This window comes from Carassius carassius, chromosome 14 (genome assembly GCF_963082965.1).
Source record: "Carassius carassius chromosome 14, fCarCar2.1, whole genome shotgun sequence".
In the NCBI taxonomy this organism is placed as follows: Eukaryota; Metazoa; Chordata; class Actinopteri; order Cypriniformes; family Cyprinidae; genus Carassius; species Carassius carassius.
In genome coordinates this window covers 16040076-16065865 of record NC_081768.1, presented here as the reverse complement: position 1 = coordinate 16065865, position 25790 = coordinate 16040076, and the positions used below count along the sequence as shown (strand labels likewise).

Here is a 25790-nt window from a genome sequence, read left to right as displayed (position 1 = left end):
GCTGAAAATAACCGTGCTTTCTGTTACTGAGCCTGTGTCTGTCCAACCCAGTCTTCGTCCTCTTAAAAGTGGAAGTTTGTGCGTAGCTTTGTTGCATTATATTGAAACTTTGTTGATGTTTTTATTGTCACGCGTGTTCTGGTTATTTGCGCATGATTAAACATGACTCTTTATATGGCGATAAAAGACAGCTTTGTTGCGTTTTTTTTTTAAGTGGGGATTGGGGGTGCGCCAACCCGGTTGGGACATAGAAGGGGGTGCGCAGGGAAAAAAGTTTGGGAACCGCTGGACTATCCAATATGCACTCACTTCCGCGTATTCATCGCGGGGATAAAGAACACGTTTGTTTTTTTTTTAACGATCACAGGCATAGTTACAGTATGTCCAATAACAATACAACACGATATAATAAAAATCTTTTGAAATCACGCTAACCACTTGTTTTGGTATGTGTGGCATTTAAAGTAGATCATTAATTAAAAAAATTATATTAGCAGATTATTTTTTTACTAATGAGCAGTGTTGGGAAGGTTACTTTGGAAATGTAATAGGTTACAGATTACAAGTTACCCTGTTTAAAATGTAATAGTAGTGTAACTTTTTCAATTACTTTATTAAAGTAATGTAACTAATTACCTTTGAGTACTTTTTGATTACTTTTCTAAATTTGTGAAAATTAAAGAATAATAAATAAAAGCATATACATCAACTTAAATACATTTATCTAATAAGCATGTGACGTATTCTGTGCAATAAACTCCTGAAACATTGGTGTTTTTTTGAAACTGCTGTCTCTGTATATGATGATAGTTTTCTCAAAATAAGTAAAATGCACATGAAGTGACACAGAGCAGTTCTAGAAATTATGTTTATGTGCTCGTGTACTCCTATATTGAGGCAGCAGAGGTTGAAAACACTGCGAGCTTCAGTAGGCCTATGTGTAGTAAATGAAACCATGTCTTTGCCATTCATTTACAGGAGGGGCGGACTGGGAAAAAAATTCAGACTGGAAAATTCAAACTCATACAAACAAATTCATGGACAAAACTATTTTTTTGTATGGACCTGACATAAAAAAAGGTTTCAAAATCTTTAATTTTGGGGACATGCAAAATAATTTAAAGTTCTCTCCTGAACTGCACCTTCACTTCTATTTTTCTCTTCATTCTCTTTATTTTGCCCTGTTATGTCATGTTTTTCCCTTACAAAAAAATTACCATGCTTTTATTAGCCTATATAAAAGTAAACTAACCTTGTTTTGTTTTTGTTTTTTTGCAAATGGATTTGTATTTATTTTTAAATAAATACATTTGTAAAATAATTTTTAATTTTTGGTTACCACAGTTAAACAATAGTAACCATTTCTCTGGATTTATAGTTAAATATTAAAATGTTAATTTTCGTAAGGGTTGTGGTGTTGTCTGTCGTAGCTCTCCATAAACCTATAAAAAAATCTGATTTTTTTTCAGCTAAATTCCTACTGTAACATTACAACAGATAATAATGATGTCCTTTATATAGTATTTTGAGTGATGACTGATGAGCAACGTGCTGCTGATTGATTAAAAAAACAAAGACAAAAAAGCATCTTTACAGATGAAACTGACCTAAAACCCTGAACAGTAGTTCTGCTTCTCTGCTCCAGCTTTGCGCTTCCACAGTCCACTCTTTTCTCTCTCTCTCTCTCGCATTGATTACTCTGAGTCTGATCCAAACCGTTTGGCGGAGGCGCGGAGAGCGCGCGAGTCATGACTAACAATTCATGACTTATTAGAGATTTAATTATCAAATGGCGGATTCGCAAATGATCGCTTTAGTATACAATAATGATATTAAATAGTGGGGCAAAATCGGCTGCCAGGCCACCGGGAGTTGTCCCGGTTCTCCCGGTGTCCAGTCCGCGCCTGATTTCCACAGACACGCAGAACGTGCAGGAGTCATATATTGCATTTTTGGTTCTTAATATTCACAGACACTAGTCGATGTCATGTTTTGATTTAAGTGTACTGACCTACTTTTGATTTAGTCATCCAAAATGTGGCATATTCCGTCCGCGTTAGGCATTCCGTTTTTATGACTGAATTCTATGAACCAAACTGTGTTTCCGCATCCCGGAAATTATTAGGGCGGTATGTCTCAGAATAGTCAGTGCAATTTGGGAAAGAAATCAGTTAAATCTGTATGTGGATGTGTGTAAATATTCAAATGTAATCCCCTTTGTAATCGTTAAAAATTTCATAAGTAACTGTAATTTAATTACTCATTTTTTCGTAGTAACTGTAACTAATTACAGTTACATTAATTTTGTAATTAAATTACGTAACGCCATTACATGTAACTAGTTACTCCCCAACACTGCTAATGAGATCAATAAAAGCAGTCAAAACGATATATATATATCAATCAAATGTATGTATAGATCAAATCCTTTAATCAAAGCTGTCCTAAAACCAAATCTTAAATACGATATTGTAATTTATTTATGTAAGTTATATATTTGTATAGACTATAGAGTGATGTATCATTCCTGAATCCTGATATGAATCAGTCTTTGAAAGACCCATTATTATGGAAAATTCAGTGACAAATTATTAAACACAGACACTTGAATTTATTCCTGAAAGAATCTGAATCTTGGACGAATAGATTGAATAAAAGGCTTCTTTATTAACACAGTGACTTACCGACACCTAGTGGCGGTATTACTTTCATAAGTATCATAAAGTAGGCCTATCATTTCATTTTGTCATTACATATTTCTGTGTTAAAAATGTTGTATTTAAACATTAATCTCATTTCATTATACAGTTGTAATTGCTATGTAAAGGCATGTACAGACACCTGATCAGCATTAAACAACAGGCCTAATACATCTAAAATTAACTTCAGACACAGCTTCTATCTCTGAAGGCTTAATTAATACTGATTTAATTATTACATGTATTCCAATTTAACATTATCATTTAAGAATTTAACATTAAGGATGACATAAATACAAACACAAAATTCCCAAAAAGTTGGGACGCTGTACAAATTGTGAGTAAAAAAGGAATGAAATAATTTACAAATCTGATAAACTTATATTTTATTCACAGAAGAATATAGATAATGTATCAAATGTTGAAAGTGAGACATTTTGAAATGTCATGCCCAATATTGGCTCATTTTGGTTTCATGAGAGCTACACATTCCAAAAAAGTTGGGACAGGTAGCAATAAGAGGCCGGAAAAGTTAAATGTACATATAAGGAACAGCTGGAGGACAAATTTGCAACTTATTAGGTCAATTGGCAACAAGATTGGGTATAAAAAGAGTCTCTCAGTGTCTCTCAGAGGTCAAGATGGGCAGAGGATCACCAATTCCCCCAATGCTGCGGTGAAAAATAGTGGAGCAATATCACTAAGGAGTTTCTCAGAGAAAAATTGCAAAGAGTTTGAAGTTATCATCATCTACAGTGCATAATATCATCCAAAGATTCAGAGAATCTGGAACAATCTCTGTGCGTAAGGGTCAAGGTCGGAAAACCATACTGGATGCCCGTGACCCTCGGGCCCTTAGACGGCACTGCATCACATACAGGAATCCTACTGTAATGAAAATCACAACATGGAATACTTCCAGAAAACATTGTTGTGAACACAATCCACCGTGCCATTCACCGTTGCTGGCTAAAACTCTATAGGTCAAAAAAGAAGCCATATCTAAACATGATCCAGAACCGCATGCGTTTTCTCTGGGCCAAGGCTCATTTAAAATGGACTGTGGCAAAGTGGAAAACTGTTCTGTGGTCAGACGAATCAAAATTGAAAGTTCTTTTTGGAAAACTGGGACGCCATGTCATCCAGACTAAAGAGGACAAGGACAACCAAAGTTGTTATCAGTGCTCAGTTCAGAAGCCTGTATCTCTGATGGAATGGGGTCGCATGAGTACATGTGGCATGGGCAGCTTACACATCTGGAAAGGCACCATCAATGCTGAAAGGTATATCCAAGTTCTAGAACAACATATGCTCCCATCCAGACTTCGTCTCTTTCAGGGAAGACCTTGCATTTTCCAACATGACAATGCCAGACCACATACTGCATCATTTACAACATCATGGCTGTGTAGAAGAAGGATCCGGGTACTGAAATGGCCAGCCTGCAGTCCAGATCTTTTTTGTCGCATCATAAATTGAGCAACTAAAATCCTGCATTAGACAAGAATGGGACAACATTCCTATTCCTAAACTTGAGCAACTTGTCTCCTCAGTCCCCAGACGTTTGCAGACTGTTATAAAAAGAAGAGGGGATGCCACACAGTGGTAAACATGGCCTTGTCCCAACTTTTTTGAGATGTGTTGATGCCATGAAATTTAAAATCAACTTATTTTTCCCTTAAAATGATACCTTTTCTCAGTTTAAACATTTGATACGTCATCTATGTTGTATTCTGAATAAAATTTAGAAATTTGAAACTTCCACATCATTGCATTCTGTTTTTATTCACAATGTCCCAAATTTTTTGGAATCGGGTTTTATATTTAGGCCTAATACGACATTCTGTTTAAATGGTTAATAAAAATTATTTTCCCCTAATAGGAAAGAAAATTTCTGACAATGATAGAATCATTTCTGGTGAGTGCAGGTTTGAAGTAAATTAATTTAATTTTTCAGATTTCAAAATTAAATAAAAAAATGATTGGGATGAAACACTGATTTTATGCAGAAAACGACAGTCTTCTTTAGGCTATTCATTTATTTTATGTGAGAATTAAGAATAAAAAAATTCTGCTGGCAGAATTTGGAAGAATACCAATCATTAAAGCACAAAAATCTGCATTTATCTTAAAGTAATTAGTTATTTTCCTATCAATACATAGCTGCTAAATAAAAAATTTCACTTGCTGCCTTTCCGACCTAAGGAAATAGGCAGCAGAATTCTGCTCACTTGTTGCCAATTCAGACGAGATCTGATAAAGCCATGGATTTACAGTAGGCCTACTAAGTGTAGTTACTTCTACCTTGATACTACATCAATAATTTGATAACTGAAGAATGGCACAGTAGATAAGAGGATGCTAGGTTTAGACATACAAGGAATAAATTAATTTGTTTTATTTGCATCTCTTTCATCTTTGACCCTCGAACTGTAGCACTGTCTATTCTAATTATATTTTATCAATTTTTTTTATTTATTCTAACTGCTAGTTTTCATCCAACACTAGCTTTCTGTATTCTTTTTCAATTCTTTCTATTTTTTTTTTTTTTTTGTATTGTATGTATTTATGGATGTGTGTTGTATATAGATAAATAGATAAATAGATAGATAGATAGATAGATAGATAGATAGATAGATAGATAGATAGATAGATAGATAGATAGATAGATAGATAGATAGATAGATAGATAGATAGATAGATAGATCGAGTATTTAATAATTAATGATCTACTTAAAATGCCCCACATACCAAAACAAGTGGTTAGCGTGATTTCAAAGGACATTTAAACCATCTCTGAGTTTTATTATATCGTGTTGTATTGTTATTGGACATACTGTAACTATGCCTGTGATAGTTAAAAAAACGTGTTCTTTATCCCCGCGATGAATACGCGGAAGTGAGCGTATATTGGATAGTCTACAGTATATAATGTTCCAGATATAATTGTTTGCGCTCTGCTTTAACACTGGGTTTTGTTATAGGCATAAACCATAAATATTTGACTGAAACTTGTCTATTAAAATCTGTTTGCATGAACTTTAACTTTGAAATATTTTAAATGTTGCCCCGCCTTCTACTTCTCAAACCTCGTATTTTCTATGATCGAGTGCTGAGAAAACACGGAGGAACATTGTGCTTCGCGAGTTACCCATCGTGTGTTGGTAGAGGCGTGTACCACAGATTGCTTTGCCGATTGAGAAACGTGATTGGTAAACGGTTTGCCAGAATATACGCTGACCCTCCACACGGTGATGGTGCAAATTGAACAAAGCACTGCAAAGCGTTACACTGACCATGTAGGTTACTGTGAAAGGTTTTTTTTTTTTTGTAACCTAAATATGTCCTTGATATAATTAACTGAGTTTTATTTAAGTCAATAGTCAAAGGTTGAAATAGACCCCTGTTATAACATCTGTTTAGCTAGGTTTTTACTCCCTTAGAACTATAGTATTTAAGGAGCTTTATAAAAACAGAGCAATAAACTGCCCCAAAACTGTCCGTTGACATGTAGCTTTGCTCTAGTTTGCATTGTGTGCAAAAAGAGCCAAGTTTGTCTCTTTAAAGTAGATTTTTCTGAATCTCTAGCAGGCCGTTTGAAAAAAAAATGCATCCATGACTTTTCATAGTCCAGGGCTGTTCACAGTAGTCAGGTATTCTGACACTATTTACTCTCTATTCTCTGTCTCCCTCTCACTCTCTGTGGCAGGAAGTGTAAACAAGATCAAGTGTCAAAGTCCAACCCACCAATTCTCACCTCCATTAAAGAGTGTCACCTTGCATAACTTTCCCAAATACCCCCCTAAAATGGCCCATATAATTCCACTACTCAGTCTAAAATACCACTGTAAACTCTCCCCTGTTCCCCAGGACCACCTGTGTGGGACAGGCTATCGATAGATCACACATTCCATTATTGATTTATTGAGATTACACCAAACATCACATTCTGTCGACACAATGTACACCTCGAGTGAAAATTTCACACCGTCTTACAGCACTGTGTAAAAAGGCATGTCACCGAGTGTGACAGAGGCTGTGACATATGACAGTCTTCAATACAAGAAGACTGTCATATGTCACAGCCTCTGTGGCCATAAACCAACAGACATTACCAGATCAGACTAATATAACAATAAATTATTTAGGTAGAAATATATTAGATCAGAATGAATGAAAATAAAAGATTTGTATATTACACATTTAGTATGAAAAGTTTAATGTCTTTATCTAGAGTACATTTTGTTTTGGTAATAAAATGTGAAACATTTATATTGATTATATGATGCTACCAAGCTTAATTAACTGTGAATAGATGATGAGACTGTTTCTATGTACATACAAAATCAATTTAACAGATCACTACATTTTTAATAGAACAATTTGCAATGTCATTTCAATGCCAAAAATACTGATCAGAAGTGGCAGCAAGGGCATTATAATGTTACAGATAATGTTTGAATGTTAAATAAAAGTTTTTCCTTTAAACTTTCATTTCATCAAAGAATCCTAAAAATTATGTATCAGTTCTGACAAAATATTAAGCAGCATGTTTTGAATACTGATAATAATAAGAAATGTTTCTTGAGTTGTAAACCATCATATTAAAATGATTTCTGAAAGATCATGTGAGACTAAGTGGTGATGTGGAAAATTCGGCTTTGCATGAAATAATCACTGAAATATAAATAACATTTTATTATAATATGTATTACATATAATAACATTACATATTATTATAATATTCAAGTCTGTTAAAGACGCACAAATAAATCCTGCTCAACTGACTTATTTGATATTCAATATACTAAATATGAATAATCATTAAGATGCACAATGAAAATAGTGTAAAAAAAAAGGAGAGAAATAAGGAGAATTATTTTTTTTCTTCACATGATTCAATTTTTCCAGGAAAGTGTTCAAGTGTTTTACTCGAAGATCTGATTTTGGTTTCTAAGCAATCACTTTTCCAAAAAAGCAATCAAGTCACCTTATTAGTCTTCAGTTCCATCCATGTTCTATTGTTTCTTCTGATGAGCAGACAAGAAAGAGACAAAGAGCTGGAAGGATAATAGGACATTAGTTGCATGGCCTGAATGATCGTGACAATGGCCCAGTGTTTTTAAACCCTGCAGCCCTACAGAGAGAAATCAAGCATCTGAAATGGCAATTGGTCCTTTTGAAAATGCTGGACCATCAAGTCAAGTTGGGGTCAAACTGTGTCAGACAGCCTGAATACACACACAAAATATCACTCTCTCCAGGGACTAGACCTTTACTCACTCCCCTGTGTCAAACTAACCTTTCTGCTATTTTTACACTACAACTATGATTGGAGAAATATAAAACCTGTTTATCTCAGATCTCATGTCTCACTCTTACTACATCTTGTTAACATTATATCATCCACAAGAGGTTGTAGAGAGACGACATTAAACCGTCAATACTATGATGCAACTCTCAACAATCATGACTTTGGTGCTTGGTTGAAGTTGCTTGTTAAAGCAAAAAGTTAGAAATCTCTTGAAAAGTATCTAATAAATGGAGAAATGTGGAGCACAATTTAAAATTACAGCATCAAAAAAGTAGGTATAGTTCCACTTTCCATGTATACAGGCAAACACAAATTAATCACAGTTAAGATAGACAAAAGTGACAACCTGCAATCAAGTTTTGACTGTTTGCTGGTGTAACCTAATATATGATTCAGAGATAAATCATATTTCTTTTAAATCATCTGACTTTAAAAATTACTCAATTTTGGATGAAGCGTGTTTTAATATTTATTTCAGTGTACATCGTGACCCGGCTGAAATGTGTATTGAAGCTAGACGTAGGATATAGCATACCTGGTCGTCCAGTTAAACTGCTCGAAACAGTAAAGGTGTGATAGATAGACCAATTTGCCTTGTTTCTCCTTGATGACCCTGATGGTCCTACTGGAGTGAATAGAAACTGGATGGTCCATTCTGCAGTATTTTGCAACTCCTGCATGTACAGAAGTTATCTTGATGCCTATCGATTGAGGTGAGATAATAAGGGGAGATAATTGGTCAGTTTTCACCTCCGAGGTAAACATCTTAATGACACTTGCTAAGTAAAACACTAAGCATTATATCCTATAAATGAAACCAATAGCACTTTTAGTAAAACATAGTAAAACAGAACCGTCTTTAACAGTGAACTGAAATTGTATCTTGTTGAACCCATAATGCAGTCTAGGAAAGTAGATGCACAACCTGGTAAGTCAAAAGAAAAGTGAGAAACTAAAAGTGTAATATTTTTACAGTCTAAGATTTTTCACTTTAACCTATATGTACTCAAAATAATCACTACACTTAGCCAGAATTGGCCACATTTAAGATCAATCCAAATAATAAAACATCAGTGTTTTTTGTCCGAAAATAATTTTACTTGAAGGTCTGATGTGACAGCTTTGGGTGGTGTGTTGAGTTTCAGTTTTACAGAAAAAAGGATGTTGTTGAAGGAGGGGCAGCCTGTACTTCACTATGACTATGAAAAGGACCACCAACACAAAAAAAACATTAGTGTATTCTCTGTCTGGGTCCAATACACAAACCAGCACTCATCCTTGATTTTGGTTGATGTCTGAACCTATGCTTTCTGTATACATGAGTTATAACATGAGTTGCATGGTGGTGCACTGGAGGGGTGCCTTTGAGAAATACAATAATAAATGAATCTCTTACAGAGAAGAATGGAGGAAGATGTGTAATGATGTTGGGGCACTTCAGCTGCTGCTATGGTGAACCTCTTCACAGTGAAAGGTCAATTATGCTCTGGAGTACAAGAGAATAATGCAAAATTGCTAGCTTCCCACAACTGTAAAGTTGTTATACGAGAAACGATTAGATGTTATTTTTCCATAAGAAGAAAATGACCTGCCAAAAAAAATGTCTTGAGAACAAATCCATCAGGTTCATGTTTTTGCCTGGTCTCACTTTTTTTTTTATGAAAGTACACAGACAAGGCGTCTGTTAAAGCAATAAACAGAGGTCAAAAAAGTATCTCAATTTCTTTCTTTTGGTGATAAAAAGAAAAACCCTCATAATTTCGCATAGGCTAATGGGCAAGCGCGCAAACACTGCTGTCCAGATGTGCTTGCTGATGATTCAGAAGTGAGGACTAAACGGTAATATGTAAACACCGCCTCGCGCGGCGTGATTGCTTTCTTCCAAGCCCGTTCAGAGAAACGTGTTAACAAACAAGGAAAACTTGGTCTAGGTGGTCAGACGCGGAGCTGCTCCGGGCGCAGAGGCGCGCTATTTGCGCTGTTCATTAGACGCGTTGGTGTCAGGTGCGCTGCTGTAATTAGAAAACGCGCCAGTCAAAGGAAGAACTGTTTAACTGTGTTTTAGCAAGTCATCTGCGCTGGACTTGTCTTTTAGCAGTGTGCGCGCAAAGTTTGCAGAGCTGACTATAATCCTCCCTTGAAAGAGCGCGTCTTTGTTCTAAAGCAGTGTTAGAAAGCAAATCACTTCCTTTAGTGAAGCCGCTGCTTTTCATCTATGGCGTTTTATGTCCTAATTGAGAGACAGTAATGGGGACTCCCTCTTTACATAAGCTAAGTGGTTAACCTCCCATCATGGTCCTCAAAATCGAGCTTTGTTCAGACATGAATATGCTCCATGCACACAACAAATATCACAATGTTTTTTAATCGTTTTGTCGCAAGTTATATAACATATATATATACCTGCAATGTTTTGGTGATCATGTAAGCTTTAGTCATTGTTATACAGTAACACACCACCCACTTCTTTGCATGTGAGTGCAATGCTTTTGTTATTGCAATTATTAAAGTTTCTACTCTGTGAGACAGGCACACTTTATTTCACAATTTCAGTAGGCCTATTGTCTACAAGTAACTGTGTGCAACTCCGTCCTAATTTTTCGAAAGGAGAAAGTGGCTTAATTTATTCAATTATAAATAATTAAGAGAAGCTTAGGGGTCACGTATATCACGCTCCAGTCAGTTGACTTCTGAAGCGAAACTTTACAATAGCTGCTCATCTGAGTTACTATCCCGACACGAAGTAAAATCAGCGGGCTTCGCACCCAGAGTGAGAAAACTGAAGCCCAGGTGCGTCAAATGTCTTCTCCAATTTTTTTGACAACACCAAAACTGACAAAAAATACAATTGGCACAAGGTGCAATACACGCCAGCGCCTGATTGAGGGAGGAGAACTGATCAATGTGTTTACATGAACCACAGTTGAAGAGATCTCACTATCATACCTGCTTTCATTTGACACCTCGAGACTGAAACTGGAAGTGAATTCTGACATTATCCACAAAGGTGTGAGGCTACTGTTGTCTGCCCCGTAAAACATCTTTTCATCATTATGCCATAACAACATCTTAGTTTCAATCTAATTAACTCATCACAATCATTTCTGGCTGATTTAATGAGTTTCAACTCGTCACGTTTTCTTAATCAGTAAACAACTTCAAAGTGGTTGAAAATAGCACTTATCGGGACTGTTCTGAAGTTTGATAGAGTGTGTGGCCTAAATTACGAATTAGTTCACTAACCACGATTCAAAGATTTAGATGACAGTCTGGAGTCTTAAAGACTGGCAACAGGCTTTCATAGAGATGTTCGAGTTGAGGCGTAATGTGATTAGCAGTGTTTTTTCCCTTTTTCTTTGACCTCTGAATGTAAGGGAATTTGTTCCACTGAGTCGCATTCGGCGGTACCCTTTGAATAGATGAAATAAGATGATTTGGGTAACATCAATGCACTCTCACAGGACAAATAAGATGATTTGGGTAACATCAATGCATTCTCACAGGACGTTTCTGCGGCGCACAGCCATACAGGAATTTGTAGTAAATCTGGACCTCCTGGCTCTCGGCTCTTGACCCCCTCTCTGTGTGTCTGGGTTATACCTCCGGGGGCATGCAGTGCAGAGGGCCATTAGGATATTTGACAATCTCAGCTTGTTACAACTCCATCAGTTAATTGGATCCCTTGTAGAGCCGCTCGTTTGACTCATCTGCCACTTAAAAAGACAAAGGCGCGCTGGGGGTCGTTCACACCTCGCGCCCCTGAGCAGGTATAAAATAGCCGATCGCTCTCCAAGCTTCATTCCAGTCCAGTCTTCACAAGATCGAGAACATCTCTACTGCCTATAAGGTTTAGTCAGATTTTTGGACTTTTCACCCAACCAAACAGTAGCCATGCAGGTGCCTGGAAGAGCTTATGAAACCTATGGACAATCAGTGAGCCATTTCCATCCGGACTATGCCACTTCATCAAAACCAAGCACAGGGAAATCCTTCACAATCGAAGCTCTGCTTGCGAGGCCTGACCATACAGAGAGATACATGACAAGTGTGTATCGGAACATATCCAACCAAGCGCCAGTCTCGAGCTCCGCCGTCCCATTTTCGGCACAGGTGTATTCGCAAATGCCACATTTTGCGTACAACCAAAGTATCATGCATGCGCAGACTGGGTATCCTGTCTTCTGGTACCCGCCTTACAACTACCAGACAACATGTCGTGGAGCTATGTACGCACAAGGTATGTTAGACAAATTCATTTTTAAAGCTAGGCTATTAACTGAGATAAAGGAGCGATGTTTTAATACTCTAACCAATGCAACTTTTCTCACGCACAGATGCTGTACTGGCCAAAGCAGCAGTCCACGCTCACTATAAACACAAAGCTGGAAAATCAAAGCGGATGCGCACAAGTTTTACGAACGAGCAGCTTTCCAGACTGGAGAAGGAGTTCGCACGGCAGCAGTATATGGTCGGATCAGAGCGCTTCCTCCTGGCATCTGCCCTCCAACTCACAGAAGCACAGGTAAATTATGAAATATAATTATTAATATATATATATATATATATATATATATATATATATATATATTAATAATTATATATATTTATATTTAATTATATATATACACACAAAAAATATATATATATATACATACATATATATATATATATATATATATATTTTTTTTTTTTTTTTTTTTTTATGTAACCCAAACATTTAGTTCCCATAGATCAGATGCTAAACTATTTTTCTTGTAACTCCAGGTTAAAGTTTGGTTCCAGAACAGACGCATCAAGTGGAGAAAACAGAGTCTTGAGCAACAGCAAGCCAAACTAGCCAAACTGGGACTCGCTGTGCCTCTAAAAAGTCCCGGATCCCAGGGCAGAGAGGATGAGGAGATAGATTTCACAGAAGAGTCTGATGTAGACATTGACATCGACGATTCACTTCAAGACTGAAAAAAAAAATCACACTAGCTTTTACTTTTATAGAGTGTGTTTTTGTACATATTTGATTTACTCTAGATGACACAGTCTTCTCTATTTGTGCAAATATTTAAATAATAGATTTATATTTAAGGTGTTTCTCTTACACACCATTGCTCTTATAAGGGTATCTTTGTTTTCGTTAAAACGTTTGTTTATTGATGAAATAAAGGAAATATATTTTTAAAATTGAATTTGTACTTTGTTGTATCTCTGAAATTGAAATTTTCTCTCTGAAAATGTGATTTAAAATTAAGGGTGTCCTAACTATTTAAAAACTATTTAAATACATTTACTAAATATTATTGGTTACATTAAAATATATGCATGTGTAATATAATATCAAGTATATTGTGACAAATGGCAATCTAGTAATCAAACAGAGTAACGAATTGTAGAAGGCTACATGCATAATTTATTTAGTTTAAATTAAATTCAGGTAAACTGAGTGGATTATATCACATGTTGGCATACCAACATATGCAAAATACATCAATCAGCAGTAATAATCCAATATATTATTTGTCAAAAAATAAATGAAAGCATTATAGCAAATATAAAGATAATTTCCAAATTCATACATATAGTGGCTAATATAATTGAAACTACAACTTTATACCTTGAGTAGCCAAAATAAAATATTGTTGATTTTAGAACAAATGAACTCTACTGACAATTATACTACTTAATAAGACAATGACCTTTCCAATAATATCAGAGGAAATGCGCATTAATAAAATGATCTCTACAAAAGCTTTACAATAAAAAAAAAATGTAAAAAAAGAGAAACTCAAAGGGTCAAATGATGTACACAGTTAGACTCATTTTGAATTGTGTAAACTTTGCTGATGCGACAAAGTTGGATGAGAAGACAAAAAAGAGCTTATCTGAGTTCCAAGTGCAGCTGTTGGAGCCAGGTAGTGTGTCTCGCCATTGTAGACAGAGCCTTTTAGACATGGTTGTGTCTTCTTGTTGTCTCTACTCCACAGCAGACTAAGACATGCTAAAGCCCATTAGCATGGCAGCTTTATGCAGTGGCTGGCCTAATAGTCTTGATAAGGATGGATTAGTAATCCTGCTTTAAGAACACACTGATTACTAGTTAACAAACTCGTCACAATGTTTCTGTTCCACTCTCTTAATCCAGTTAAGCCGTAAAGGTAAGAATACAGAAAGGCTAAAGGAATCTGTTCAATGAATAATGTTTCATCGTTAAAATAAAACTTGTGATCATGGGAAATCAAATGATTGAAATATGACCTTTCAGACTGTTTAGGTGAATGGAAATTCAATCTGAAATAGGAAGAAACAGAATGCTGTGAATTTTATCTTTATGCTGCATGTATGCAAAAGGCCTATTATTATTATTTAAAAAAATGATGCATGCATTTGAATAATACAACAGCCTAATACAGTAAAAAAAATTCATTCTTTAATATTTATTTGTGAGAGTCTAAGGGAAGTGCTGCAGCACTCATTATTGTCCCATGGGTTCCATTTCACATGATTACTGGCTTTAGAGAAGAATAAAGCCTATTATGAGAGCACTGTCATGGAGACCTCTCTTCCTTAATCCTAAATCCTCTCCAAACAGGTATACTTCTGGAAGCTCTCTATGACATGCAGTACATAGATAAAGAGAAATAAAGAGAGAAAGAGACTGACAGAGCAAGAAATGGCACATGCATCCATCTTCTGCTGCCATTCCATCTCTCTTCCTCTTTTATTTGACTGATTTCCAGGCATGTGTGGATTTATGCATGTTTGTTTATGTACAGACAGACTTTCTGTGATGTGATCAGGTGTAATCTCGCAGCAGGCCAAGATGTCCAACAGGGAGGGGGACCCTGGGAAAAGCCACAGGACAGAAGCAGCAGGAAAAAGGGAGGAGAGCTCACCGTTCCAATTAGTCATCTCTCACCCCCACAAGCCCCCCCCCCCCCCCCACTGCTAGTATTAGCACAGTGTCTCACTGATTCAGGGATGCATCATCCTCTTATCTAACACCCCTTAGCTTACAGCAGCTCCCTTCACCTTCTGAACACAGATTTAAACCCTCGGATCAAGGGATGAAATTGTTTAATAAGCACAAACAAACAGGTGAAATCCTTGATGCAGACAATAATGCATGTGTATACGTAAGCCTGTCCCAGATAGCACATGTCTGCAAGATGTTTGTTAAAAATCACTTGATCTGCTGTGTCCCAACATCTGACAGAGGTCTGTAAGATGTCAGTTTCACATACATTCTAAACCATAAATATCTTAAAGACATATAATAGGCCTTTACTTCTATTTGAAATCTGATAGGAGACGTAGACATATTGCAGATGAGCAAACACTCTAACAATTAGGTCTTGCAGATGTAAATGCAGACGTCAAATTGACTCTCCATGATGTGTTCTATAAGAGGTCATTTTAATAACTGAAAATGAACATAGATTGTACTTTAGAGTCTATTTGAGTGAGAAAACGAATAGATTACACAAAAAGCTTTAAAGGTTAGATCAGGTAGAAATAGCTAGGCTACTTAGGTAACGTAATATTTGCTTCCAGCTTTAGGGTTGATTGTTTCAAATATGACAAAGCAATATCTAATTATGCGGTTCTCACCTTCCATGTAGAGAAAACACATTCTTTTGCCAAGAAACAGCTAGAAAAGTAGCATAAGATTAGAGTATTTTAGCATGGAAACGCAGAATTTTAAACGAAATGTGCGTACACTCTATCTAATGGTCATTAACATTAATCACCAGCGTTTGAAGTACACGCACGCTATTGTGTCTTTGTTGAAGGTTTAGTATGTGAACACAATGACTTCTAACGCGTTGACTGAAAGGTGGACTGAAAGGAGCACAAGGCGAGGCCCTACTTAAAACGAGCACTTTATGCTAATGCGACGCCCAGTGCAACATTTCAATGAGGCTTTTTACTCAGGAAATTGAGCCGTTCCTGTTTTCCCAAGCTTTCAACTACAACAACGACCATTAAGACCGACTCAAGTGCAATTTCAAACCAAAGAGGATTTCGTGGGCAGAATTGTGCCCAGCAGGAGATACCCAGAGTCAACAATGAAAAACAGTTACATTTAAATTGATTTAGCTGAATCGTTTATATCAGTAGGCTACTTAAATTTGCCCAAGAGAAATAGTGAAAAGATAGGAGTAACTGCTTGGTTTGTCACGCAGGTGGCAGTAGCGCATTATGTTTGTGAATTTTCCCAGCTCGTTCAGATCGAGTGAAAATCTGCAGCTTCTTGAGAACAGATTAGCTAAACACGAAGGTCACAGGAGACAAAGTCGCGCGCAGTTAAAGCAGCATGCGCTAACCTGCGCGCTTTAAAACATCTGGAGCTCACACCAGACCCTACTCTATGATCAATAACAAGTTAGCCTACACAGTGTCACACTTCTTGTGCCACCAAAATGCCTGGAGGCCCCATTCAGCAGCATCTAGCATATTTTTATCCACATAATAATAATAAAGACAAAAATATCTTTACTTCCACTATGTTAAAATCCTCCTTTTTTAAAGATTCCAAACTCTTTTTCCTGCTTTTAAAGTTACTTTTAAACAAATAAATACAACAGTATCCCCTATAATATTAAACACATGTTCTTGTAAGGTAGTCAAATTCATGGTTATAAGAATCACAAACAGCTAAATGTATGTATGTGTCATAATGTTTCAGTATATTTTTGTCTTTATTAAAAAAGTAAATTTTAAATTTTAGGCAAAGGCTGGCACCGTTAACATGTTTATATTCTTTAGTTTGCCCCACTGCATAGAAATGTCATAGTAAAGGGCATACCTGTCTCAAAAGACAGAAATCCCAAAGAGAATTTGCAGGTTAAGGTACATAAATGCCATCATTGGGTTCCCCTGACTTAAAAAAAAAAATAATAATAATGTTCTCCTGTCAGAGAAAAGGAAACCCTGTTATCTGTAACCAACATATGATTCATGCTTTCTGTGACTATTCAAACACCGTTTTTATCTATTTCCAGAAGTAATCTAAGCATCTTATCAAACCATGCTCATATGAGTAATTATAACCTGGCCATATCTCTTACAAGCCCTTGATTAATTATGGGTAGCCTAAGAAACCCAATTTTGTGACAGTTGAGCTGACTCAGGTGGAACCTTTCTTTTCCCATCATTCTTATCTGTCACTAAACCTAGGAAATAACTCTTATACAAGATTTTAGGAGAAATTCATTTAGGTTGTTTTATTCAAACAATTATTCAAATTCATTTACTATTAATTATTTGAATTTATATATAATTATATTTAAGACTTGACAGAAACACAAAAATTTTGTACAAGAAACATACTGTAAATATAAACAATACTCAGAGTTTTAAGATTATATCAGAAATATATCTGACATCTTGTGGATCCACAAACGGACCATAAATATTATGATGAATCAGAGTTCATAAATGTATCTTCTCTGTACTTTTTCTTCAGTGACTTTATCTTTCTTTTCAAACCAGACAGAATATAGGGCTGCATTGTTTTGGTCTAATCATTGTGCAAATTAAAAATACTCAGTCCAAATACTGACTCTTCAGGCTCCCTTCACTGTCAGAGACATTCAGCAGCTCCACTTCTTCATCTTCATCAGTGTCCTCCTCTTCCTCAGCCTCCCTGGACATCTACAGGTCCCCTTCACCCTTCCCTCCTAGCTCCAGGTAGCCTTTGGCAGGGTCAGTGCTATTCTTGGCAGCCTGGGCCGCAGAGGTTCAATCGTCTCAAATGGAGGTTTGCTTGGCGATGTCGGCTCCTGATTCATTGCTTTGAACCCTGGCATAGGGAGCCACTGCAACCGTAGACTTACTGGAGCATAGCCCCATGTGTCCTTCTTCTGTGTCGCTTTCTGTATGAGGGCATCTCCAAATTTGCAGTCTCCTTCCACATTAAGACTTCCCGAATGCAGCAAATATTGCACTCACTTCTCACGGTAATCCAGAAAAAAGGCTGTTAGGAATCTATTTTGGTATTTTCCGCTCTCGGCTGGTTTGAACAGAAATCTTTGTCTTACCACTTCAACAGGATCTGAAGAGCACTTAACTTCACATGTCCCAGCAGCCTGCCACCTCTCCCTGGCACACACATATGCACCTTTAGAACAGCCAAAAACAGTTTATTATGTGATATTAAGTTAACAGTAAAGAAAAACAGATAAATTCTGTTAATCATTAGGCCATGACGGGAACAGAGAGTCGGACTTGTAATCCGAAGGTTGGGGGTTTGAGTCTCAGGTCCCTCAATACCACGACTGAGGTGAGACCCTTGAACAATGCACTGAACCCTCAACTGCTCCCTGGGCAAAATAGCAATATGGCTGCCCACTGCTCCGGGTGTGTGTTCACGGTGTGTGTGAACAAAGCACAAATTCTGAGTATGGGTCACTATACTTGGCCACATGTCACTAAAAAAATAAACAAACAAACAGAGCAGAGATAAGTCATCCGGAAATTAAGCATCAATTATCTTCCATGATATTCTGAAAGTTTTGTAATTTTAATCTCACTGGATATTAGTGCTATATTAGCAATGAGAAAAATTACTAATATAGCTAGTAATGAGACTTATCTGTATCATGTATCACAGATTTAGCACAACAATTTTGTATACTTGTATTGGGAATTATAGAGTAAAAAAAAAAAGAGAAAAGTTTTGTTTTTGACTGAGTAGTCAAAAAAGAGAAGTTCAAAAGTCCCTTTTGAGAGATAATCTTTCAACCAGCAAAGTCATATTTTAGTGTACAAAACAGATTTGGAAGGACATTCTCATAATGATTCTGCCAAATATTCCACATGAAAATGAGATATTCAGGAGATAACGTGTTAATGAATGGCAAGTATACGGTAACTGTGGCTCTTGCCCATGGGTAAAATGTGTTTGTAGGCATATCACCAGCATGGGATTTCCCTCATATATGGAATTTTTCTTGATGAATTCAGGAGTTTAAAAGCTGATGCCCTGAATACTCATCAATCAGATCAATTTGCAACATCACTGCAACTTTATAACTTCACAACTAATTAAAAACCAGAGCAATGAACACCTATGCATGCTTCATATTTCTGCTTGCAGTTGGTCTTTCTGCTCAAATTTCAGAGTTCGAGATAGACTTCCAAAATATGGTGAACACAGTAAAACTGGAGGACAATAAGACACTTTTGGTAAGTAGCCTACTACAACTCATGTTACAAATTTGACTCATTTGAGGATGTTTAAACAGTACACATTTCTAAATATTCAAACATCTGACATTCTTTCTTTAATTTACAGAGCTGCACAGAAAAATGCGATGAGGCGAAGGTAAGTACTCACAAACTGTTTTTGACTTTGTACTTGTTTCATAGCTCTTGCAGTGAGAGCTGGGCTCCAGAATGTGCATTTGAATGTAGATACTGGTTAATACACTGGCTCTCATACATGCAGTTGAACCACAGCCTAATGCTTATCAGAATAACATGAGATAACATCATATTTGTGCATTGCTCTGACTTCCTTTCCATTTGCATGACTGTTCCATCGGTATAAGATCAAATCCTTTTGCCACCAAACTAGAAATTTTGACTTAGCACTTTCAATTTCTACATTCTCATGAAAAAGGGTAAAGACTGGCACTGCAGCAGTAGTGTACAAAAGGGTAAATCTTTGTACCTTATTTACCTCTAAATTTTAAATTTTAGTACTTTAAAAGTACAAATTTGTACCTACAATATAAATATATTTGTACCTTATGAAAAGGTACTAGTGACAGTCATGTGTCTTTTTTTTCTGAGACTGTAGACTTAAAATGGTTTTGCCACTGGTAGATAATAATTTTGAAACAAGTCTGCTTTAATAAAAATTAATAACAGATGACTCTTTTTATCATCCAGGATGAATGCAAATGTCGCAAGTTCAGTTGTTCGGTAAGCCATGTTTATTTTTTTAGTTTATCTGACCCGCAATCAGTTAGTATGACATGCAGTCAGTTATTAATTACTAGTTTTCTTGCTTTGTTTTGCTTACCTCATTACTAATGCAAAAATGTACATAGCAACGGTTGCACAGAATTGCTTCTGAAGTAGCATTTAGATGTCTTTACATAGACTATTCAATGCTTTTTAGACATGGCATAAATACATTTACACAGCAATTACAATTGTATACTTTGAAACTAGGAGCTGAGTTGGGTCTTAGCAGAATTGTACTTTTACAGGGAATTTTGAGCAGGTATACAGCAGCCTTACTTCAACTGTGTAAAGACAGCTAAATGAGTTCTAAATCCACAGTATTGTGTCATTCTTTTTAGGTGGAAACCTCAGTCATCGATTGCATTAAAAATGGCCTTGGCCATCTCAAACTAAGCAAAACTGAAAATATCATCACGAGACTAATGGTATGTTCACCTTTTATAGAAAAAAGTAACAATGAATTACATCAGTTCACAGCTTTAATAGTCATAGTAACTAAAATGAATCATCAAGTTATCAGCAGAGTTGACTGTTTCACTCATTTGATAGCATCAGTCGTATCTTATCAATTTCCTTTTTTCCCACAGAGCGAGGTGGGTCTGGAGAATAAAGACAACAGAATGCTGACAGACCAAAAGCTTACACTCAAAATATCTCCTAAAAGCTTCCTTGACTACATTTTGGCGCTCCGTCAAAAAGCAAATGCAGAAAAATCTGGTTGATATTTATATGTATCTGTTTAATTTATAACATATTTATATATTTATTTATTATTGTTGGTTTAAATGTTTTTAACTGTCAAATGTAGAGTTTACAAAATAAAATCAAACTTCAAATCTACTGTATGTAGCCTATTAAAATTCAGCAAATAATGGCACCTCATTACAAAACTTTTATAAGAGAATTAATGTTAGATCAGAGTCAATTCTCTGATCTTGTACATTTTCAGTGTTGACTTAATTCTATCCAATTCTGCTTTCTTCTGCTTCTTTTTCTTCTTCTTCCTCTTCTTCTTTTCAGCATCTTCTGCAGCAGTTAAAGGCAGAGATATGCAAATATGCTATATACTTATACTTTCATATTAAATAGTATACTTCACCATGCAATATTAAAACTACTGATGGTTTCAATTTGATGTAGCCCACCTGACAAGTGTATAGGTGTTCAAATTAACAATATAATACATTATTATAATATTCCCACACAATTTTTGCTCTTCTGAATATAATAGCAAAAGATAAAACTTTTTTGTCTTAATGCACTAATTCGAAACCATGTCCATACTTTATCCTTTTTGTGACTACCTCTAAAAACGGTTTAATATAAATACCGTTTTTTTACCACTAGAGGGCAGCAGCGGACAGTAGGACAGACGTGAAACAGAAACTCCAATCCTTGTTATTTTTTATGAATTATCAGGGAAACTGAGTTATTAACCTCATTTAGAAAGTAATGTTAATTTGTCAAAAAAAAATACAGATAAAAATAGACAGTACAATTATTTTGGGTCAGTCAAAACTATATTCTAAACAGAGTCCCTTGCTATACAAATATGGGGGACAACCACTGATCTATAATATATAAATATATCAGTGGGGACACTCACAATGAATCTGTTTATTTTTTATTTTATTTATTTTTTTGACAGAGCATAGCTACATATTTTAATAATATACCGCTAATTTTAAATTATATACTTAAATACAATACAAAAATGAAATATATTCATGTACCTTTACAATAAGTCAGTTTGTAAAATTTCATCCCTTTAATAATAAACTGTGAAGTTGGAAAATGGAAGCGTTTAAAAACAACAGCAACTTCAAGACCACATAAAGTCACAGAGTGAGGTCAATGAGCACCGAGGCTGCTGGTGTGTAAAAGATGCCAATGCTTTTTCGTTTCCATAGCTGAGGAGCTCTTGACTTCCAATGGCATTAATATCAGCACAAAAACTGTGCAACAGGAGCTTCATGGAATGGGTGTCCATGGCTGAGCATGCAAGCTTTACATCACCATGTAGGTTACAATGGCTCGTATCAGATGCAGTGGGGTAAAGCATGCAACCACTGGACTCTGGAGCAGTGGAAACCTGTTCTGTGGAGATAGGCTTCTCTGTTTGTCAGTGTGATGGGCGAGTCTGGGTTTGGCAGATGCCAGGAGAACATTACCTCCCTGACTGCACTGTGCCAGCTGTAAAGTGTCGTTGCTTTTCAGGTTTTTGGGCCATTACTTCAAGTGAAGTGGAAATCTTAATGCTTCAGCATACTAAGATAAGATGTGCTTCCAACTTCATAGGAAGGTATTTGGGGACGCCACTTTTCCACTTTTTCCAGCATGCATGACTGTGCCCTATTGCACAAAGCAAGGTCTATAAAGACATGGATGGATGAATTTGGTGTGGAAGAACGTGACTGACCCACACAGAGCCCTGAGCTCAACCCCATCGAACACCTTTGGGATGACCTGGAATGGAGAATTGCGAGCCATATTATATTATTGTAACCATATATTATATTAAATTAAATTGTATATTTTGTAATGTAAAAATACATATTTTAAGTTTAGTCAGCCCATGAATGTAGTTTTGGATGATAAACAAGCTCTTCAACAGCTCTTCCAAAATCCACGGTTTGTAAATTTCACTTTAAAAACATAGCACTGAATAACAACGCCATTTAAGAATGTGTTTCGCTTAGAAAAATATAGACAGCTCTTTACAGTTAACTCAATAGTTATTAATCAAATTAACACAGAGACCTCAATACTTAGAATGGGTCATTTTGAGAACAAATTTAACTCTAGATGTCTCAAAACAGCAAGTTACTAAACCTAATTAAAACAACCATAAAACTGTTTAAATACTTTTCGAAAACAGCACAAAAAAACAACAACAACAAAACGTATAAATTATTCATGCCCAAGCGCATGATGGGAACAGTGGGATCATTACTTTGATAATTACTTAAACAATCTTTGTAAAAAAAATAACAAACTATTCCAAGTAAAATATATATAAGTTCAAACTTTGAATTCTACAAGCTTAAATTTTGTACTTTACTTTTTTTAATTCTTACCTGAACTAAATTATTTAATTGAAAAATTACATTTGTTTTTCTGTATTATTTACTTCACCACAAAATATTTTTATCAACGTAGTGTCTGTCTCCTTTAAAACGATTCGTTTTGGTGAAAGGTTTAATCTGTCTCCCGTCCTCCCGTCTCTCTCGCTCTCTCTCTCTCTCTCTTCTCTCAGCATGGTAGTTTTTAATTCTGTGTTTGTGCAGATGGCTGGTTGCCCCATTAGCATTCATTACAGATTCCTTGAGCACTTAATTATGGAACAAGAGAGAAGAGTGGCAGACGGAAACATTGAGAAGTCTCTCTCTCTCGCTCTCTTTCCCTGTCATTTCATTGCACATTTAGGTCCATGTATGGCATAGGTATGATCGATGCAATTTTTTCCGAATGGCTGTATGAACGAATATGTACCATATTCCTTTTGTTCATTAGAAATTATATAAATCTGAAATAAAAAATGAAATATGTGTGCAAATTATGATTTGATGCTCATGTTATTCCATGAACATAGCTCAAAGAGGCTGAGCTAAAATGCCGAGAAGGTTTTAGTAAAAACTCAGCAGGCATTCTACGACTCAAGTACGATAATAATAAAAATAATGATAACGAACACTTCAGTAATTGTTATAAATGTGGATACGAATGCTACCACCTTAATTTCAGATGCTGAGTATATATTTAAGACATTACACTAATTGTGTACACTGTATGTCTAGCTACATCTGACAAAAAGAAAAAGGAAAAAGGTTACAACTGCTGCAGCAGAGATCCGTTGTCACTTGTCCATTAAAGATACCAAATGCCTAACAATGAAAGTACTGGACTCTTAATTTAGTGCAAGTAATTTAAAGATTAAAATAAATGGTATGTCTGCCTTTAAAACAAAAAGAGTAGGTCCTACATTTGATAATACTAGTTGATTTGTAATAATTTGACAATATTTAGGTAGTTAGCCAATACATCGATGAAGACTGTGCAATATTTATCATTGGCTATACCTTTTGTTTTGACGTAAAAGCAATAGCGCGCGCGCACACACACACACACACACACAACAATATTTACAAGAACAGTTTGGAAGCTATCCTTACTTATATAAAAATGCTATATTATTTAAATATTAATCGTATAATAATGGTATCAGCACGATTTGGGTCAACATAAATGAAAACAGAAAAGCTCAATCTTAAATGTAGCCTATCATCTTGACGCAACAACAATGGTTTGAATTTTAATAAACAATATTAGGCTAATCATCTGGTAGTGTGTAGAGGTCCGTCTTAAATTAAAGCATGACTGTGCGTATTCACGGGTTTTTGCTTTCTAAATAGGCGCTCAACATGTTGTTCTGCCAACTGTAATGATTTTCTAATGCGCACTGGAGTTAACGAGCCTGTCAAACATTTAGCCTAATCATTAGCTTTAAAACACAACGTGAAACGGTCGCTGAACAGCCCCTCAGGATAAATATACATCGGTCTGTAAATTAATAGCGAGGCAGGAGTTCTTGAGCTATGTAGCTTGAAGCCTTCTTCGCAATGCCTACACATAAAACTCTTATCAAACACTGAGACGGAATAGTTTCAGTAATTTAGCCGCTCAGTCGTGTAGGCTAGACCTCATAATGCCGTCTTGCAGGCCAGTCCGCTGACCGGCTGAATGATCGGAAACAGGTGCAGTCTGGCCCGCCACGAGATCTTATCGAGGTGCAGTTCTGGAAATCACGCAGTGAAACAAGTTAATACGTTACTGCGTACACGGGTCAGCGACTCTTCGTTATAATCGACAGGCATGGTTAAAGACTAAAAGATGACTGTAGTAGCCTACGGTTTGGATAGACAAAACAGCCATCACTTTGACGAATTTAGTTGTACTCCGTATTTGTTTCATTAGGCTATGTTCTGCTGATCAAATATGTAGCCTATTATCGGTGGGTGAAAATGGAAATATTTACCAGAACTCATTGTAGGCATAATTGTCAGAGAATCAACCAAATGTTTGCTCTACTATACTCTCTTTAAAAAAATTAACTTCTTTGGCGTCAGTGTTTCCACAAAGAACCTTTGGAACCTTTTTATTCTGCAAAAGGTTCTTTACTAAGCACTAAGAACATTTTTTTTCTTTTAAGAACTGTTCACTAAAAGGTTATTTAGGGAACCAAAACGGGTTCGTCTTTGGCATCGCTGTGAAAACCCCCTCTTGGAACCTTTATTTTTAATATTGTAATTAACTCTTAATGCTATTTCAAAATTAATATAGAACGGATGTGGGTTGTGTTACTCTAAAACTCATTTTTGTTTTCTTGGAAATAGGCTATTCTTCTAATATTTTTGTAATCGAAGCAACAAAAAAAAAACATCAAAGTCTGATATTCTGGTATTTTTAGGTTAGTAAGGCTAGCTGAAGAAACGTGATATTTGAATGAAAAGTTAATGAAGAAAGTTAAAAACAAGTTATTTCTATAGGCTAGCTAGTCTTAACAAGGCTGGAATAGACTGCAGATTGTAGTAGCCTAAACCCTGAAGGCTTGCGCAGTGTTTGACGTGTGACAAGGAAAATAGTTTTCGATTATCTACAGCGTAGGAACTGACCTGTTGGAGGCAGCCCCATTGAAGTGAATGATCAAACTAATAGAGTTCATTATGTGACCCAAATGAACGAGGGACCCGCCCACCGCCGGAGCTCTGTGCGCCAAGGGCTTTCATCCAATGAGTGCAAGCCTCAGACGACAC

At 36.1% G+C, this 25790-nt stretch overlaps 1 protein-coding gene across 1 annotated transcript; it reads left to right on the top strand.

Moving 5' to 3' along the window:
- The first annotated feature begins 11766 nt into the window (after positions 1 to 11766).
- On the top strand, positions 11767 to 13193 carry LOC132156577 (homeobox protein not2-like). The gene is made up of 3 exons (XM_059565533.1): positions 11767 to 12250; positions 12348 to 12535; positions 12778 to 13193. Exons 1-3 carry the CDS (start codon positions 11905 to 11907, stop codon positions 12970 to 12972), a joined length of 729 nt encoding a protein of 242 aa, XP_059421516.1. The 5' UTR covers positions 11767 to 11904; the 3' UTR covers positions 12973 to 13193.
- Positions 13194 to 25790: the final 12597 nt, after the last annotated feature.

What these genes read in the sequence shown, in the direction of transcription:
- LOC132156577 (XM_059565533.1), top strand. Translation starts at nt 11,905, where the DNA reads ATGCAGGTGCCTGGAAGAGCTTATGAAACCTATGGACAATCAGTGAGC. An exon ending in TGGAGCTATGTACGCACAAG is followed by an intron (nt 12,251 to 12,347) that starts GTATGTTAGACA and finishes TCTCACGCACAG; the next exon opens with ATGCTGTACTGGCCAAAGCA. An exon ending in TCCAACTCACAGAAGCACAG is followed by an intron (nt 12,536 to 12,777) that starts GTAAATTATGAA and finishes TTGTAACTCCAG; the next exon opens with GTTAAAGTTTGGTTCCAGAA.